Source organism: Lepidochelys kempii, chromosome 2, assembly GCF_965140285.1.
Source record: "Lepidochelys kempii isolate rLepKem1 chromosome 2, rLepKem1.hap1, whole genome shotgun sequence".
NCBI classification, from domain to species: Eukaryota; Metazoa; Chordata; order Testudines; family Cheloniidae; genus Lepidochelys; species Lepidochelys kempii.
Genome location: NC_136381.1, coordinates 69,331,176 through 69,351,763, shown reverse-complemented (window position 1 = coordinate 69,351,763; position 20,588 = coordinate 69,331,176). Strand labels below are relative to the sequence as shown.

The 20,588-nt window shown below is 42.1% G+C and overlaps 1 protein-coding gene across 1 annotated transcript in view; it reads left to right on the top strand.

Moving 5' to 3' along the window:
• Nucleotides 1-20,588, top strand: part of RP1 (RP1 axonemal microtubule associated) — a 295,040-nt gene that overhangs the window by 140,554 nt on the left and 133,898 nt on the right. Inside the window, exons 26-30 of the mRNA XM_073329615.1 lie at nt 4,861-5,015; nt 7,176-7,254; nt 14,368-14,449; nt 16,585-16,640; nt 16,813-16,845. Coding sequence (XP_073185716.1) covers nt 4,861-5,015; nt 7,176-7,254; nt 14,368-14,449; nt 16,585-16,640; nt 16,813-16,845 — 405 coding nt within the window. The remainder of the gene's footprint in view (nt 1-4,860; nt 5,016-7,175; nt 7,255-14,367; nt 14,450-16,584; nt 16,641-16,812; nt 16,846-20,588) is intronic.

Sequence of the window (20,588 nt, the reverse complement as noted above, 5' to 3'; positions counted from 1 at the left end):
GATTTCAATCGTATATTTTCCAAAAGGTCAGTTTAGTAGCAAGTGCTATCCTCGTTTTTCCAACCATTCTGTATTAATTAATCCTCCTAAATCATGTTGCCCTTTTCTAGACCTTTTTCTATCCTTTTAATGCCCTCATATTAGATTCAGCAGTCTAAACTCAGTTTAACAAATCCCTCTCATAATGTTAAAGAAATGTCTATTGGCTTGCATTCAATGGTTCTGCTTAGAGTGTATTTTCCAATATTTCCTCTGCTTTTTTTTAGCAAAGGCCTGATCCTCTACTCTGTTACAGCAGTTTTTTGCTGGCATAACTACACTGAAATCAATGGAATTACACTGGAATTAAACTGCTGCACTAGACTGGGGAGCCAAGCCCATCAGGCTCTAATTATGATAGTTTTATGACTGACATTATACGGCAATGTGAAAAAGGTAGCAATTTTAAATGTGTTATATTGTTGGCCCTTTGCTGACTAGTAGCAGCAGATTTGGATCTTTGGAGAATGTCAGGAAGAAAAGCTAATGATGCAAAGATTTGGGATATCTCCTAGTGTAAGTTATTTATTTACAGCAGTGGTGTGCAAACTTTTCCAGTCGCCCCCTGCCTCGCCTTACCATTAACGGAATATGGCTGCGCCCCCCCCTCCATTATTGCACAACCAAGGCTTCTTCAGCAGCAGAGCATGGGCTGAAGGCGGGGATGGGGGAGGAGCAGGGGCTAGAGGTGGAGATGGTTTGGGGCAGAGAGGGAATGAAGGTAGAGTTGGGCCGGGGGTGGAGCACAACCAGAGCTGGGGGTGGAGCAGGGTTGGGAGTGGAGTGGGACTGGGGGCAGATCTGACCTGGAGGCAGAGCAGGACTGGGGGCTGAACTGGACTGGGAGAGGAGCGAGGCTGGGGGCAGAGCTGATCTGGGGGCAGAGCTGATCTAGGGGCAGAGAGGGGCTGGAAGCGTAGCGCTCCCTCCCTGTCTCCCATGGGGGCTGGCCCAGGTTCCCCCCCCATTTATCTCTCCCCCACCTAAACGTTCCTCTCTGCTCCCCTAGGGAGCCTGGGCCAGTTTGGGGACCACTGATCTATAGTATGCAAACAAGTCCAGTTTACCTTGAACAGACATGGCCAAATAAACAGCAAAACTACACACAGGCAATTTCACTTTTAGAAATTGCAGCTAAGGTGCCATTGTGTCCAGCCTGTAGATAAAAGCAGCTTCCTTTTCTGGCCCGAGGTTTCCAGCTTTCAATAAATCACTGCAGTATCGTGTCTCTCCCCTGGATCCATGTCTGCTATACCCCTTATCACAGAGTCACATGATCCTCATTGTTCTCAAATTTAGCTCAGGTGGGCTTGAGCATTAACATCCCCTTTTACCCAGCTGCTCCATAACACAAAGGAACTTGAGTAGGTCTGACTATAGCCAGTGTCCATTGGAGCTGGTGTCTGTGCGAGTCTCCATCTGGGCAAAAGGACGCTTACTATTCACAATCCACTCAATGACCACCTGGATGGAATTGCTGTAGTTATCCCTGGTTGGATTCTTTGATGAGATCATCTCTGCTTGACATTCTCTATGGAGATCTTTCTACAAATACACCATAACATGTATATCAGTTAATCAAAACATGCATTCCATTACTAACTTTACTATAAGAATATTATTTACTGAGCATTGTTAGTGTGTACAAAACCTAGAGTAAGACATTGTCTCTGCCCCAAGAGTTTAGAGCTTCCATTCTAAATTAGACAGAGTAGATAGTCTGTATATAACCAGAGCCAAAACTCTCTAGATGGTGAGATGAAGGTCTATTACAAAGAGGTGAAGAGATTTTGTTTTGGCTTTATATTTACTCAATATACACATCTTTCTTACTCTAAGTGGAATATTCAGACAGGTATCCACTGAAAAGTTATATTCAACCCTTATTATATTCTCTCTAGTTATCTCATGGTTTTACAGTTTTACTTAATACGTTTAATATATGAGCCATTGATCTGCTCATATTCCTGTGCTATACTGCAATTCTTTCTAATTCTCTTCCTGTACATCCTGCATTTGCTCATTCAGTTTGATGTCACCCACAAAGTAACTTGTTTGTACTTTGTTCCTGTGAGTCATTTGTTATTGAAGGGCTTACTTTTCAAATAGGCTGCTAAAACTGTGTGCCAGTTATTTGCCTTTGCAGTTTTAAGAATGCAAATTACTTGCAGATGCAAATAATATAGACGTTTGCCTAATTTGCTGGCACAATTATGTAGTTAGAAGTCTGCATCCTTTTGTTAGCACCTGCAAGTGGTTTGCATTTTCAGCATTTTGGGTGTGAATGGTTAGGGTGCAAAACTGTAAGTTCAGTCTTTGGGCCAGATTCCACCACTCTAACTAACTACATGTAGTACCTTCCTCCACAAATAGTCCAGGAGATCTGCTTTCTCAATATAACTAAGAATGGCAGAATCTAACCCATAGATGCTTTTGGGTAAATTTGACCCAAAAAGTATTGTGTACAATACCGATCACTGTTGCTCTTTACAAGTTGCTTTTCCCCCCTGTATAGTGGTCCTGTATAGTGATCTACCATTTCCCCAGTATAGTGGTCTACCATTACGTTCTGCCCTCCAACACCTGAACAGTTTCCTATTAATATGCTATAAGGTATTGTGCTAAAATCATTTTGAAATGAACTGAAAATTTCTCAATTATGTATTTGTCTGGATGAGGTCTTATATGTCGTTCATGAAGTAGGCTTCGTCTTCGTAACATGATGGTGGAGCTCCCAGGAAAGCCATGATGTTGCAGGAAGTAGCGATTGCGATTCAGGAGGTGCCACCCTTCCCTCTGAGCCAGCACTGAACCAATGTCCTATGTTGGAACTATTAATAATATCTGAAATTATTAATATTAATATGGGAAACCACAAACACTAATTTAATTATAAATGCCTTTATTAAATCTAAAGGCCAAATGGTACTTATACAATTGCTCTAAACATGCCTAAAAAGCCAAAATAGTAAGCATAATAATAGTACATCCAAACAATAACAAAACATTGATAAGCATTTAATCAAATGGGCTAAACCCCAAGATGCAAAGACCCATATTGATTGGCTCCTTGCTTCTTTCCCTTTGGCCTTATGACTTTTATTATTTTCAAGGCCTTCCTTCTCCTTGCTAGTCACACACACATATTTCCTGAGCCAAACATAAGCTAACTCGAATTCTATAATTTCACATTTATCCTACACCCTATTTGGTGGTCGAGTGTTGGACTTGGAGATGCTGTTGTTTGGCTTAGACTCCAGTTCAAGGTAATTAAAAATCCTATGGCACTTTTTGCAAGAGTTACAGGTACTATTCTAAGTGTCATGGCCAAATTCTAATACCTAAATTCCCTTTGCAGCTACAAATACACATGTTGGTATTTTTAACTTCCTGTCCTAAATTCTTCTGAAGTGTTCTATACTGTTAAGGAACCACTGTATTCCACCCTGGAAAGGACTACGTTTCCATGATGGGTGAAGTGATTTGTGTGTGTGTGTGTGTGTAAGTGTTTTGGGACCCTTTTTCACGAAAAGTTCTATAAAAATGTCACATTATTATTAGAAGTAAGACAAGTAGTTTAATAATAGTAGTATCTTTAATTTATGCTTATTGTATATTGTTTAATACCAAGGTCAAAGTAGTTTGTTATATGTTTCTGGTTTCTACTCTGTCCCTTTCTTTAAGATTGTGCTTAAATGTATATTCCCGTGCTCCCCCAGTACTTTTCTTCTTTCCAGAGAGCTAGAAAAAATTTCCATTACTGGAACAGTAATCTCTCCTATTGTCTACTAGGTAGCAGAACTATGACCAGCTGTGGCTAGAATAGAAACACTGCATGGATAAATTCCACTAAGATGTAACTAGTAGCAAATATATATGTATATATATATATATTAAAAACCCCTAATAACTGAAAAGTGTAGAAGAATACAGTAGTATGTAATTTCTGGAAATAATTATTTTGAAACAGAAGTTTTAGTACTATTTGGACAATTATGATAATATTACTGCATTTCAAAATATCTAAATAAAATAACTCTAAAGCACCTACTGTAAATAGAGTTTACCACCTTTAGCTGACCATGGTCAATCTGATTTCCTAGTACAGACAATGTGCATATGCATGTATGTGTGAGTTCTCATAAGGTGGCATTATCATGATATTTGGTCAAATCCCAAAATTATTGAAGTGCACACGTCACATATATTACTTTCTCCTGTCTCATCAGCAGAGACTACACGTGTTTTTTGTTTGCTTTGCTTTTGTGATGTTATTGTGGGAAGGCTGAGTCAAGAAGTGGGTTTTGCATGAGGTTCATGATCATCCTGATCTCTTCTTGGGGTGAAATTCTGTGTTTTTCATGCACTAATTTCACTCTTGTTGATGACAGTCCCAGGTTTCCAGTGGAACATAGATCTTTGTCTGAGGTCATGATCATGCAGAGTGAAAAAGTCCCCAGGTAACTTAAGCCAATCCCAAAAAGGGCTTTGAAAAATAGTACTGAAACTTCGTATTTGGCCTAGTATTCAGCAGGGAGAGAGTGAAGAAAATAGGGCATTGGGGAACACACACTTGATGGCCTGTTTTTTTAGCAGTTGGGCTGCTTTGTTCAGAACAAACTGTAACTTTTTAAGGTCAGTAGTCTCATGTTTAGGTACAGAGTATTACAGATTGAGCCTGGAAGTGATGAATATATGGATTGCTGTGGCTGATTACAAACAGGTCAGAAGGTGTGCCATCCTCTGGCCAGCTATAGAAGGAAAAGTTCATATATTCATACATAAGAAAGAAAAATAATGCAAATGTTTGTCCTTTTCTAGTGGTGGTTTATGAACTCCATGTATATACTGGGTCTAAACTTGGTGCTGAAACAGATTCTAATGTATACGCCACCCTCATTGGAACAAGAGGAGATTCTGGCAAGCGAAAGCTCCATAGAGCTAAGAATAATAAAGTCAAGTTTCAGCATGGACAGGTAAAGGAAAAAATGTGCAAAACTGATCAATGCTAGCAAATTATTTATAGCAAATAGTTTTTTCAACATATGTAGATATTTTCTGTTTCCACATTTATCCTTGAGCAGTTCAGTTTTCTTAGATATTTATTCAAAATTATTCACAGAGTTAATTTATTTAATAATTTTTGGCCTGTAGATTCTGAATGAATAGTTTACTGTGAGTATTGGATATTCAGAATTCATGCTCTGTTTAGTTTTGATCGGACACGTAGATCACGGGGTTATGGTGAGGTTCACTACCATAACTACCTGATGGTAGTGTAGTTAATGAGGTTAATGGGATTCTATGGTAGTGTAGTTATGGTAGTGTAGGATCACGGGGTTATGATGAGGTGAATATGATTCTAAGAATCAAGTTACATTCTGCTACTGCCCCCGACACACTCCCCACACTGGGGGCATGCTGAAACAATATACTAAACAGTAGGCTTTAGAGGAGGTAGTATAGATCTGGCCATGCCAGTTCTGTGCTGCTAAGGATACGTCAACACTGCAATCAGAGGTGTGACTACAGCACATGTAGACATACCCACGCTAGGTTTGATCTAGCTAGCTTGAATAACAACAGCAGTGAAGCTATGGCAGCACAGGCTAGCCACAGGCTAGCCATTCCCAGGTGGAGTTGTACGGCCCATGCTCCCACTTGTGCTGCTCTGTGGCTCTTGTTATTCGAGCTAGCTCAATCAATGCTAGCTCAGGTATGTCTACACATCTGTCATCACAACTCTGATTGCAGTTGTCAAGGTTCCTCCCCCACTCTGAACTCTAGGGTACAGATGTGGGGACCTGCATGAAAAAACCTCCTAAGCTTATCTTTACCAGCTTAGGTCAAAACTTCCCCAAGGTACAAAATATTACACCCGTTGTCCTTGGACTGGCCGCTACCACCACCAAACTAATACTGGTTACTGGGGAAGAGCTGTTTGGACGCGTCTTTCCCCCCAAAATACTTCCCAAAACCCTGCACCCCACTTCCTGGACAAGGTTTGGTAAAAAGCCTCACCAATTTGCCTAGGTGACTACAGACCCAGACCCTTGGATCTTAAGAACAATGAACAATCCTCCCAACACTTGCACCCCCCCTTTCCTGGGAAATGTTGGATAAAAAGCCTCACCAATTTGCATAGGTGACCACAGACCCAAACCCTTGGATCTGAAAACAATGAAAAAGCATTCAGTTTTTTACAAGAAGACTTTTAATAAAAAAATAGAAGTAAATAGAAATAAAGAAATCCCCCCTGTAAAATCAGGATGGTAGATATCTACAGGGTAATTAGATTCAAAAGCATAGAGAACCCCTCTAGGCAAAACCTTAAGTTACAAAAAAGATACACAGACAGAAATAGTTATTCTATTCAGCACAATTCTTTTCTCAGCCATTTAAAGAAATCATAATCTAACACATACCTAGCTAGATTACTTACTAAAAGTTCTAAGGCTCCATTCCTGGTCTATCCCTGGCAGAAACCAGCATACAGACAGACACAGACCCTTTGTTTCTCTCCCTCCTCCCAGCTTTTGAAAGTATCTTGTCTCCTCATTGGTCATTTTGGTCAGGTGCCAGCGAGGTTACCTTTAGCTTCTTAACCCTTTACAGGTGAGAGGAGCTTTCCCCTGGCCAGGAGGGATTTCAAAGGGGTTTACCCTTCCCTTTATATTTATGACAGCAGTAAACAACCACCTTTATTTATATATTAATGTTACTTCAAGCAGTTTGTGCTTGAACCTGCCTCGGACATGTGCAGCATCGTAGCTATAAGCACCAAATAAAAAGCAATGATCAGCACAGGAAGTTCAGCAAAACCTGATCCTGCATGAATGAGAACACTACTTTGCATCCTCTTTTTCTGTTCATCAGCAGTAGGTGTACAACCCAAGAGGGGAACTCATTGCTAAATATCTCATTAATATGGTGAATCATGCTTATGCCAGATGTCCTGAAAAATAACCATTCCCCAGCCATACTTTGCCCTTTTTTACCCTCCTTGCTACCACTCAGAACAGAGGGTTAAGTGTTAAGCTACATCTGGAAGCAACAATCTTGTCCATGCCCCTGAACATCATGCAAGGGCCTACATGATCAAGTCCTTTATCAATCTCATTTTGATGATTCTGCAGGTGGATATCTTCTTCATAAAGGCTGTATCACTAAGAGACCTGAGGAAACTTGTGATTAGCCATGGTGGAACTGGTCCAGGTAGGAGTTAATTTTCTAGTGACTAATCTGTTTTGTGAGCTATCTTACAACACAATACTCTTTATTTGTACACATAACATCCTTCATACAAAGTGTTACAAAAGACCTTGCAGTGAGAAGAATAAAAAAGAGACACAAGTACTTAATCCCGCAGACTAGTCACATTGGTGGGATTATGGAAAGCTATGATAATGGGCAGCAAAAGGCAACTGGGATTTAGTATCAAATAACATCAGTTAGCTGTTGGTTTTCAAGCTGATTTATAACAGAGTGCTATTTATTTGTCATATAAAGTACCAAAGAAGAATTCACAAGGGTAACTCATACAGAGCTAGATAAAATGATTCTTCAGTAGATAGTGAATGAAAATGAGATACAGGAATAAAGTTAGAGCCGTGCTTTGACTGCCACTTTGCCACCAAGTGGAATCTCAGCCCTGGTCTACACTACGAGTTTAGGTTGAATTTAGCAGCGTTAGATCGATTTAACCCTGCACCGGTCCACACGACGAAGCCATTTTTTTTAATTTAAAGGGCTCTTAAAATCGATTTTTGTACTCCTCCCCCAATGAGGGGATCAGCGCTGAAATCAACCTTGCTGGGTCGAATTTGGGGTAGTGTGGTTGCAATTCGACGGTATTGGCCTCCGGGAGCTATCCCACAGTGCTCCATTGTGACCACTTTGGACAGCGCTCTCAACTCAGATGTACTGGCCAGGTAGACAGGAAAAGGCCCGTGAACTTTTGAATCCCATTTCCTGTTTGGCCAGCATGACAACTCCAGGTGAGTGCAGATCTCATCAGCAGAGGTGACCATGATGGAGTCCCAGAATCACAAAAAAGCTCCAGCGTGGACTGAACGGGAGGTATGGGATCTGATTGCTGTATGGGGAGACATATCCGTGCTATCAGAACTCCACTTCAAAAGACGAAATGCCCAAATATTTGAAAAAATCTCTAAGGGCATGAAGGACAGAGGCTATAACAGGGACCTGCAACAGTGCTGCGTGAAACTTAAGGAGCTCAGGCAAGCCTACAAAAAAACCAGAGGGGCAAATGGCTGCTTGGGGTCAGAGCCCCAGACATGCCGCTTCTATGATGACCTTCATGCCATTCTCGGGGGTGCAGCCACCACTACCCCACCCCTGTGCTTTGACTCTGTCAATGGATTATCACGCAACAGAGATGAGCATTTTGGGGACGAGGAAGATGAGGAGGAGGAGAAGGAGGTTGAAGATAACGCAGAGCAAGCAAGCAGAGAAACCGTTTTCCTGGAGAGCCAGGGACTGTTTCTCACCCTGGATCTGGAGCCAGTACTCCCCAAACCCACCCAAGGCGGGCTCCTGGACCTGCCAGGCAGAGAAGGGACCTCTGGTGAGTGTACCTTTGTAAATATAATACATGGTTTAAAAACAAGCATGTTTAATGATTAATTTGCCCTGAAGACTTGGGATGCATTCGCGGCCAGTCCAGCTACTGGAAAAGTCTGTTAACATGTCTGGGGATGGAGCGGAAATCCTCCAGGGCCATCTCCATAAAGCTCTCATGGTCACCTGGTTGAAATAGGGTAATTTTATTAAGGGGACATTCAGAGGTGGCCGTTCCTGCTGGGCTGTGTGCCTGTGGCTGAACAGAAATCTTCCCCGCTGTTAGCCACGCGATGGGGGGAGGGGTGAAGGCATCATCCCAGAGAATTGGCGGGGGGTTAGTTGGGTGTGTGCTGTACATTAACCTGAAAACTGCAGCCCCTCCTTTTAAATTGCCAACCCATTTTAAATGGCCAACCCAATGGCTGCTTGGTGTGGGAAATGAGGGCACTGCTGTTTGAAACCATTCCCACATGTTATAAAGGTGAAAGAAGCCAAAAGATTGTGGCTTACCATGGCTGCCTGCAAGCCGAATTCTGTTGCCCAGCCCTGCGTGTGTGATCTCTCACACCAAACCGGCAGACCCTCAATATAAGAGGCAAAATGCGACCTTGTACCGAAAGCACATGTGCTATGTAATGTTAACAGCAAAGTTCACCGTGAAAGAGTCTACCCATTGTTCTCTAAAATGTGTCTTTTAAACTCCTACTCTCTCTTTTTTCCCTCCCGCGGCTGCAAATGTTTCAATGTTCACACTATCATCTCCGTCCCAGAGGCTAGCGAAGATTAGAAGGCGAAAAAAATGCACTCACGATGAAATGTTCTCTGAGCTCATGCAGTCCTCCCATACTGAAAGATCCCAGCAGAATGTGTGAAGGCAAGCAATGTCAGAGTCCAGGAAAGCAATATATGAATGCGAGGACAGGTGGCAGCTTGAAGATGATAGGTGGCGGGTTGAAGATGATAGATGGTGTCAGCTTGCTGACAGAAGGCAGGAGGCAATGCTGAGGCTGCTGGAGGATCAAACTGATATGCTCCGGCGAACGGTTGAGTTGCAGCAAAGGCAGGAGCACAGACCACCACTACAGCCCCTGTGTAACCAACTGTCCTCCTCCCCAAGTTCCATAGCCTCCTCACCCATAAGCCCAAGAACGCGGTGGCGGGGGGGGGCCTCTGGGCACCCAAGTACTCCACCCCAGAGTACTGCCCAAGCAACAGAAAGCTGGCATTCAATAAGTTTTAAAGTGCAGTGTGGCCTTGTCCTTCCCTCCTCCCCCACCCCACCTGGTGCTTCCCTCCTCCCGCACCCCTCCAGGGCTACCTTGGCAGTTATCCCCTTATTTGTGTGAAGAATTTATAAAGAATGCATGACTTTGAAATAACAATGACTTTATTGCCTCTGCAAGCAGTGATCGAAGGGGGACGGCTTACAGGGAAGTAGAGTGAACTAAGGGGGCGGGTTTTCATCAAGAAGAAACAAACAGAGCTTTTACACCATAGCCTGGCCAGTCATGAAACTGGTTTTCAAAGCTTCTCTGATGTGCAGCGCGCCCTGCTGTGCTCTTCTTACCACCCTGGTGTCTGGCTGTGCATAATCAGCGGCCAAGCGATTTGCCTCAACCTCCCACCCTGCCATAAACATCTCTCCCTTACTCTCACAGATATTGTGGAGCGCACAGCAAGCAGTAATAACAATGGGAATATTGGTTTCCCTGAGGTCTAAGCGAGTCAGTAAACTGCGCCAGTGCACTTTTAAACGTCCAAATGCACATTCTACCACCATTCTGCACTTGCTCAGCCTATAGTTGAACAGCTCCTGACTACTGTCCAGGGTGCCTGTGTACGGCTTCATGAGCCATGGCATTAAGGGGTAGGCTGGGTCCCCAAGGATAACTATTGGCATTTTAACATCTCCAATGGTTATTTTCTGGTCTGGGAAGAAAGTCCCTTCCTGCAGCTGTTGAAACAGACCAGAGTTCCTGAAGATAAGAGCGTCATGTACCTTTCCCAGCCATCACATGTTGATGTTGGTGAAACATCCCTTGTGATCCACCAGTGCTTGCAGCACCATTGAAAAGTACCCCGTTCAGTTTATGTACTCGCTGCCTTGGTGCTCCGGTGACAAGATAGGGATATGGCTTCTGTCTATTGCACCACAGTTAGAGAATCCCATTGCAGCAAAGCCATCCACTGTGACCTGCACATTTCCCAGACTCACTATCCTTGATAACAGCAGCTCAATGTTTGCGTTGGCTACTTGGATCACAGCAGCCCCCATAATAGATTTGCCCACTCCAAATTGATTCCCGACTGATGGGTACTGTCTGGCATTGCAAGCTTCCACAGGGCTATCGCCACTCGCTTGTGAACTGTGAGGGCTGCTCTCATCTTGGTATTCTTGTGCTTCAGGACAGGAGAAAGCAAGTCACAAAATTCCATGAAAGTGCCCTTACGCATGCGAAAGATTCGGAGCCACTGGGAATCGTCCCAGACCTGCAACACTATGCGGTCCCACCACTCTGTGCTTGTTTCCTGGGCCCAGAATTGGCATTCCACAGCATGAACCTGCCCCATTACCATGATGATGTCCAAATTGCCGGGGCCCGTACTTTGAGAGAAGTCTGTGTCCATGTCCTCATCACTCTCGTCACCATGCTGCCGTCACCGCCTGCTTTTGCGGGTTCTGGTTCTGAATATACTGCTGGATAACGCGATTGGTGTTTACAACGCTCATAACTGTTGCGGTGATCTGAGCGGGCTCCGTGCTTGCCATGGTATGGCATCTGCAGGACAGCAGAGTGGCAGCGGAAGCGGCAGGTGGATGACGATGCTGACAGCAATACGGCACCTGCATGGAAAAAGGTGCGAAACTATTGTCGGCCGTTGCTTTCACAGAGAGAGGTGGGGGAGCAAGGGGTAGGCTGGCAGCAGATGGTGCAGTACGACTGCTAGCTGTCGTCGTCTCCTGGGTGCTTGCCAGCGGACGGTGCAATAAGACTGTAGCTGTCGTCGTTTCCAGGCAGACTGAATCTCCATGAGATGAAACTTAAGAAGAGAATGACTTGGAGTCACTCCCATGTCTGCCCAGGCACTCCTGACTGACCTCACTGAGCTCGGCCAAGAGCACCCAGGAGACGATGCCGACGACGCCTACCAGTCGTACTGCACCATCTGCTGCCACAAGCCAATGAGCTGCTGCTGTGTAGCAATGCAGTACCGCGTCTGCCAACACCCAGGACACGTACGGTGACGGTGAGCTGAGCGGGCTCCATGCTTGCCATGGTACGGCGTCTGCACGGGTAACCCAGGAAAAAGGCGCGAAATGATTGTCTACCATTGCTTTCATGGAGAGGGGAGGCTGACAACATGTACCCAGAACCACCCGCAGCAATGTTTTTGCCCCATCAGGCATTGGGATCTCAACCCAGAATTCCAGTGTTGCAGTGGAGACTGCGGGAACTGTGGGATAGCTACCCACAGTGCAATGCTCCGGAAGTCAACGCTACTCTCGGTACTGTGGACGCACTCGACCGACTTAATGGTCTTTAATGGTCTTAAGTGGGGACACACACAATCAGCTGTATAAAATCGATTTCTAAAAAAAAAGTCTATAAATTCAACCTAATTTCGTAGTGTAGACAGACCCTCAGAGAACCATAATAACAACATCCTAGCGGTGAGGAGGACACAGAGAAAATCTGGCAGCACTAGGCCATTTGCTTCGTGTGTACTGGGCAGTGTGGGATTGTTCCTGCGGATGGCATTATATATACTCTGCATGGTCTCAGACAAAATGAGAGTAGCGTTGATCATATCTGCGGATAAGAAGAGAGCCTCCTGCAGGGCCCTGATATCAGTATCAATCTGAAATACAGTTGAGAATCACTGGCATAGTGTAAAAGAACAGAGCTGACATTTTGAATTGGCTACAGTAAAGTATTTGCAGACTAGAATCAGATTGGATCTCCTTAGCTAAGCTGGGTCAAACCTAGTCAATACTCATAATTGAGGATCAGATTGCATTGTTTTAGGCTCTGTGTAAACATATGGTCCTTGCTCCAAAGAGTTTACAATCTAATTAATGACCAGATGCAATGGGTAAATCTAACAAGCAATTGGAGGGAAGGTGGGAAGAAGGATAAGGGTTATATTAATAAGTTTGACAAGCTGTATGAAATATCTTTTATTGGACCAACTTCTGTTGGTGAAAGAGACAAGCTTTTGAGCTACTTAGAGCTCTTTGTCAGGTCCAATAAAAGATATTACTTAATCCACCTTGTCTCTCGAATATCCTAGGACCAACATGGCTACAACAGCGCTGCAAACAATAATAAGTTTGCACAGTTACTTAATCTTGCATTATGCACAATCTGATGGCTTCAAATCATTTACACTTTCTTTTAAAGTAATAATTTCCTTCTGCTCCTAATGCTTCGCTGAACGGGCATTGCCTAAGAAAAAACCTGGTGCACCTCGAGGTGTTCTGATAATTCAATAGGTAGCATTCTTCCCTCTGAGTCAGTACTGGGCCAATGCCCTGCCCACTATCCCGTGGGAAATATCTTTTGGATAAAATATGAAAACAAGGTCTTGAACATACTTTTTGTCCTTTTTGCAAGAATGCTAGTGTTAACCAGGGCATCATGGCCAAATTCTAAATTACGGAATTATATTCAGCCTACCTAAATCCGTCCTGTGTTTTCAGTTGACTAACTTATTACTCAATTCCTCTCTTTATAATGATGGTTATTGTGTGTATCTTGCCCAGAAAGTGTGCTAGTCACTAGTTTGATATTGCTGGTAGAGAATGGCTGCTGTGTTCTGCCCCAGAGAGTGGTGGTTGGTGAGTGGTAGTTTGGTGCAGTTCAGTGATAGGTAAGTGAACGCTATATGAATAATCTGTTAAATGCTTGGATCTTTCACAATCGAAGTGTTACGTAAATGTAAGTTATGTGATTACGCTGGGCTTAATAATTTTTAAGAAGTTTAGTTAAGAGCGCACTTTGCTCTCTTCATAGAAGGAAAAAGCTGAACTAAAATGTGCCCTTGAAACCAAGGCTTAAAGAAAACACAAATTTGAAAGGCTTAGTGAAGAGGTTTTCACCTCAGTAGAAGAACCCCTTCTGTTCAATATTTTTTTCCCAGTCAATCTAATGGTCATTCAGTTTTTACACCATACTTTGCTTTGGTGGTTTATTTAAAGTGATTTTTATTGAACTTTTTTCAAGATTGAAAGCTTATATTTTTCAGAGACCGTATAAGGCTATTGTAAGAACACACATGAATGAGGATGTTATATATTAATCCAATGCTCTCCAAATTCATAATGTCAAATACTTCATTCCCAAAGGACCAAGATTTCTGGTTCTTACAGTGAATCATGGTAAATTGCACAAGCAGAATGTTGTCCCCACATGTGAACCTGAACAAAAGGAATAGAAGAGCATAGATTGAAGTGGAAGTGGGGGTGGCAGTTTACAGATGCTGGTACACTCCTGTCTCCACACAAAGAATACTCTGCTGGAATCAAAATAGTCTCTTGCCCATGCACAGGAATACTGTGCCTTAGTAGTAGAATGGGAATCTTGTGAGAGTATTAGGTTAATGTTTTCACTTCTTTAGCTGAGTTTTGACCTAATGAGATCTGCTGTTGGGAAAACAGTTGTTTCAACTTTTCTCTTAAAGATATTATTTTTTTCCTCCCCAAAAATACAAGCTTGCAAGTAAACTTTTGTCATTTCAACCCAGGCAACGGATGGTTCCTTGATAAGGTTGTTGTCAAATTTAAAGAGGAAGACGATGACCAAGAAGTTGTGTTTCCCTGTAACAGGTATGCCATTCATGGGAAATCAGAACTATAGTTTGTTATACTGCAGGCAGCTTAAGGAAAACATTGCAAGACAGGAGCCAAACACTTAAAAAAACCACGTTGCTGCCTGCACAAAGCCCGAATATATGAATCCCGCCCAGCAGTCTTCCGGGGAGTAAGGGGTGAACAGAATTCACTGCTCCAAGCCATGCAGAAAAGGCTGCTGCATCAGCATGGAAGGGCATGGAGTAAGATGAAAAAGGTCAAAAGCCAAATGTTCTGTGGGTGAAAAGTGCAATAGTTTTTCCTTTACCTTGCACGTACATACCATATAAAACTAAATAATGTTTCAATTCTCTGCTCCTTAAAAGATACTACATTAAAAGTTTCCAATCATACGGATTTAGGCCAGTTCATTTTGCATTTCCCAGTCACTAAAGGTCATTAGCATGAACCTAATATATTGGAAAACTTTGAAGAGAACTTTATATCTAGATGCAAAAAAAAATTAGTTTATATTGTCTTAGAGGATGGTTAAAATGTTTCTGCTCACTTATCAAAGGTCTATTTCCCTGTCTCAATGCTGGCTCTAGAATTTTGCTGCTGTAGGCAAAATTGAAAAATATCCAACTCTCTCAGCCTCCAGTCACCACTAAACATTCTTTTGCTCCAGATATTTTGCCACCCTAGACAACAACCTAGCCTTCAGCAGTTTGTATGTTGAAGCAACCGCCATATGAACTTTAGATAGTTTTGCAGCAGACAAAGTTATAGATGAATATATGTGAATGTGTGTATTATAGCTATATCTAACAATATAGAAATGATTCAGAGAAGTATATTTAAAATCAAGCAGATTATGCATTGCAGTACAGGCTTTCCAAATACTCGAAGTATATACACATTTGGCTACAAAATAGTTGTTCATGTCAGCTCAATCATTTTTAGGGTGGGGGTTGTCTTACAATCTTGATTATCAATTAGAAATTCAGTTAAGAAAGGAAACATTGTCTGTTTTTAAGTGAAAATTGCCCTCTAGCTTAAACAAAAAATTCAATTTGCAAAAATCCTGCAAATTGTTAGCTAATAACTATTTTCTTCTCTAAAACTATTATTGTAATGATTAGTTTTTTATCTATGAGGCTGTTTAATTAGTTTGGTTTACATTAAAGTTGATTATTTGAAGAGTAGACAATTGTTTCTGTAATGTCAGAGAGATTTTATAAGATTCCTCCTCAGGGAGGAATACTTGACTAAGACTGTGGACTTGCCATAAAACTGCCATGTCAAAAAGAACTTATTGAGCACTAGAAAAAGGTTAGAGACATTATCTATAGAACTAGAGGGGCTCTGTAATTCTTTGCCTGTAGTAAGTGCTAACAGTGAACCAAAGTTTCCTGTCTATTTTTAAAAATGGTTACTGATCTTTTGCTTCCTTGGAGGGGATTAAAAGATAATTCACAAAGGTTAATTAAGGTATTTATTGCAACAATAGTTTAAACATAATGGAGTCTCGTCTTCTCTCTATGCACAAGAGATTTATTCACATAGTTACTTTGTATATGGAGTGTAGAATGAATTGCAGTTGTCTAGATTTAAACAAAGGATACAGCAAAAGGGAGCCACTAAGTTGGAAGCATATAATGATTACCAGTATTTTTAAAAAAGAGAACCCATGTAATGTCTGTAAAACATTCTAATGTGTGATAGGGGGATCAGTTGAAGAAGTATGTGGGGGTATTTTTGTAGCACATCAAGTTTAGAGTTAAGACCTTAAATTCTGTAATGTACAGTGAAGGGCAAAATTGAGGTGAAATTCACCTTCATAGCTGCCCGGTCCATAGAATCTCTAGAAGCCTCGTAGAGCTTAGAATCTAAGGAACCTGCCAATACTTACTAGTAACTACCAGGTGTAGTGCTAACACCATGAGTAATCCCACTGCCTGTGGTATAAGTTGGCATGGTTTCATTGAATGAGCGCAGCTGTGCCAATTCATACCAGCCGAGAATTTGGCCCAGTAAGTGTTTACAAGACTTAGCTTGACAAGAGATGCACAAAAAAACATTGGTGAAAGGAGGGGAAATGCTGAGCTTCCTCATAAAAAGATTAATTACTAACTGCCGTAACTCTAATTATTATCTCTTTACAATGAAAGATGGTTAGATGAGTACCAGGATGATGGGAAGACTGAGCGAGAGCTAATTGCTAAAAGTAAGTATTCCAGTACAGAGAATTTGCATTATAACAATATTCTAGATATCAAATGACTAGTTATGGCTGAGAATATGAAAATTCTTTGTGAATGTGATTATAAATTTAGACATACTTATTTGCTGATAAAGCTACTTAAGATAAAGCTTTTTTATTTGTTTATTTATTTTAGAAAATGGTAATTTGCAGAAGGCATCCACCAAAGGTGAGAAACACTCTATATTCTCCTCCCAGAACTTTGACATTTAAATTAAACTCAGTTTCAATATAAAGTGAACAAATAAATGAAGCAAATTAGTTTCCTTAGACAGTAATCATTTATGTAAAGTCTCAGGTATTGGGGGAAATGCACAGAACTTGGCTGACGATGCTCTATAAAGGTGACCTGCTATGTCTTTTCAAATGAATTGAGCAAAGGAGATACTTCACACAAACCATTTTTGGTTTTCTTCCCATTTCTATTATTCAGTCCTGAAATCAGTCAGAAATTCCTCTGAGAACAGATTTCAAGAAATGGTTTGTTTACCCAATGCCACTGTCATTTAATACATAGGGACAGCTCCCCCAACAAGCATCAGTGAGTTGAAAAATGTATTGTGAAGTGACAATGGAAACAGTTTCAGGTCAGAGTTCAGAAGGGTTTTTCCAAGAGAATCCAGAAATAATTTAGACTTAAGCTATAAAATTGGTCAGTGTAGTTAAATGCAGTATCTTCATTTGGTTGAATAAAATTGGCTGAGTTAATGAAATCTGAATATTAGAAATCTGCCTGTCTACTTACCTATCCACAGATATAGCGCCTATCATTCTAGTAGCTCAAGTATTTAACACTATAAATAACCTCTTTTTTTCTTCCTTGCCAGCTTTAAGGAGAAATAACTTGATGAGTTCATAGGTGTTTGATTTACATTTGTGGGTTAGCGTGGTGGGTGAGTTGGTGTCTGTATCTGAAAATCTTAGTGAGGGAAAATAAAGTCAAAGAACTGAGCTTTGCATTTAGTTTTGAAAATGGTTACTTGTGTGGTTACTTATCTTTTGTGGGGTATGCCCCATAGGCTAAATCTAGGTCCAACTTCAGCAAGTTTGGTGTCATGCTCTCAAAGTCTCCCCAATTGCTCAACAGTTGCATTGTTCTAGTGGAATGGAGCTTTCATGGATGGAGAGGCAATTTCTCAGGTAGTTAGAGTTATTCCCATGGAGAGCTTTGATTATCACACCAGAGACCTTGAAGTGGACGCTGCATTCAGTAAGCTTTCCATTCATATTGGAGCATCAAGGACATGTGTTCATGGCTGCCTGTGTTGCTAAGCAGATGGACTACTGTTTTTTGTGCTAGTCCGAGTTTTACCAGGCTTTGTGACTTCATTCTGAGATGTATTCCATTGCAATAATCAAGCATGCATTCACGTGTCTGACAGGATGTGGCACAATCTTTTGGCCAGCCAATAAGGTAGTGAGGTGTTCTTTATCTCATGTCTATCTGAGCCTTCGGTAGCATTGAGGAGTCCAGAAGGGCACAAAAGCTGATTAGTCAGTCTGAGGGCAGATGTTCTCAATAATGGGAGTGTTAAAGAGGAAGCAAGTTTTTTGATAAGTCTCCCTTGGCCTATCAGCAACACTTCCATCTTGCTGGATTCATCATTAGCCATCTGTTCTTCATCCAAGTGCTGATTTCAGCTGGGCATGGAGAAAGCCAGGAGATGGTACTATTTGATGTAAAGGAGATGTAGAGCTGTGTTTCATCTGAGTACTGGTGACATTTCAGCCTGTGTTATCTGATCAGCTATGCCATATAGCTGTTGAATGATATGAGAGACCAAGTCTTGTGGGAGGTTAACTGAACAAAGGAGTTAGGAAGGAGGTCTTGAACTCAACCCACAGGTATCCATTCATGTGCAGTATCTGGGTGTATGTCAAAGTAGAGAGAACTCCCCAGAGCCACAGACCCTTGATGGAGAAAACCTTTGTTCTGACCTCTCAAATCTGCACCCAGCAGTTTCAACTCTGTTGATCTCAGTTGGTACTGCAGATCATAGTATGACAGGTATACACGCTCTTGCAGACTGTATTTAAGGCTTTAAACACTAAACACGCTCACAGAATAACAGACAACCAGTGCAGATGGCAGCACACTGGTGTTACTGATTCTCACAAGTGAAGGCCCTTGAGCAGTTAAGATGTCACATTCTTCAGTAATTGCAGCCTGCAAGTGAGTTCCAAGAGAAGTCATCAGAAAAAGGCATTGTAGTAATCCAGCCTTACCTCAAGGTCACAGAGGCATGGACACTGTGCTGAGGTCTGTCTGAAAGCAAAGGTCACCACATCAAAATAGTTGAGAGATAATAAGCCACTCTTGAAACCCAGAGAATCTCCCTCTATCTGGATATGGTTAATGCTGCTCAGCCATCATCTTCCCCATTGCCTTCTCCCCAAACAGGGGTATTTGAAACTGAGCTGATCATCATTGTTAAGCAGGTCTCCTGAGCACTAGTTGAATCTCGGCACTTTTCAGTCAGGTTGCCACTCTACTTTCTATAAATGAAGTATTCATTCTAGATACCAGCAAATGGGCTACAACACAGATATCCATGAGCTACTTAAGGCAAGGGTTCTGCCTGCAGCTACACCAAGCTCCGGAGCATCCGCAGATCATAGATAGTCTCTCTCAAACCAAGTAGGGCAGCAGGGATGATTTTCTTTTTTTTTCCTCTCCCCCGACCTCCCTGCCCCCATGCCTCATGAGTCTCAGAATAATGCAGAATAAGAGAAGAGGCAAGATATAGTGTACCACAATATTGTTTATGTTGCAGTCAGATAAATGGAGCTAATCTCCGGCAGTGTGGTTCATGAGATGCTCTGGGGTATTGCAGGAGTTTACGGGTGTTGCACAGAATGTGGTTCAGCAGCCGTGAAAGCAGTTCAGCGAACAGATATTTTTAGATTGGCTCTTCTTGTGCCACGCAAGCATATTGGGCAGATAAATATATAAAAACAAATAGAAAATACAGAAGAATTTCTCCCCAGAAATTCTTCAGATTTTACATTGTCCCTTCTCCTCCTTCAAATTTCTGCTGATGGGGTGAAAATGATCACAGGTAGTCCACAGACTCCTGGCAGATTAATATTAGTCCATATCACAGGCACCTCTGTTGCTACCCAGTGGACTCCACTGCCTGGCCAGTATGGGTGGTCTCACAGTCATGAATACACACCAGGTTTCACCATGTATTCATTCATTCATTCATTCATTCATTCCAAAGTATCACAGTGTAATGCAGGCTTAGAGCATGGAGAGGTTTCCCCACAGCCTTCACTCCTCAGCCAGACTCACCCTCTGAGCTCCTCCTTGCTTCCTGTTCCTTCCGCTTATATCCTCCCAGTTATATTGTGAGCCCAGTGATTATCAGTGCTCATAATCTCCCAGCAAACTGCCTACAGATGGGCCTGCAGTCTTCTCCAGGCTGCAGCAATGCCAGTGATCCAAGTGCTTCTGATAGTGCCCTGTCACAGCCCTGTTTATAAATGGCAGCGACAATGCCATTTGCCAGGTGGACTCTGAAGTTACTGAAGAAACAAATCAAGCAGGCTGGCAAACTCTATAGCAAGCTACTGAAAGACAAGCAAAGTAAGTAAGCTAAGAGACCATGACATTTCCATGATCTCTGTGCATTCCCTCAGTAAAATAATTTAAGCAACTGCTACATCTAGCAAAGTGGTATGTCCTTATCAGTCCTGAGAACATACAGCACTGATGTTAGAAAATCAGAGAGCAATACCTACAAAACACCAACAATTACCTAGATTGCTTACATAAGAAGATGTAGCCTCCTGTATTGTCATTTGATTTAAAGTTTTCACTCTTAAAATATAGTGTCTGTTTTAAAAGTTCTTGATTCTTTGTGCAGAAGTCACTGCAGGTTTGATTTCCCCACTTTTGCAGCTAGCATT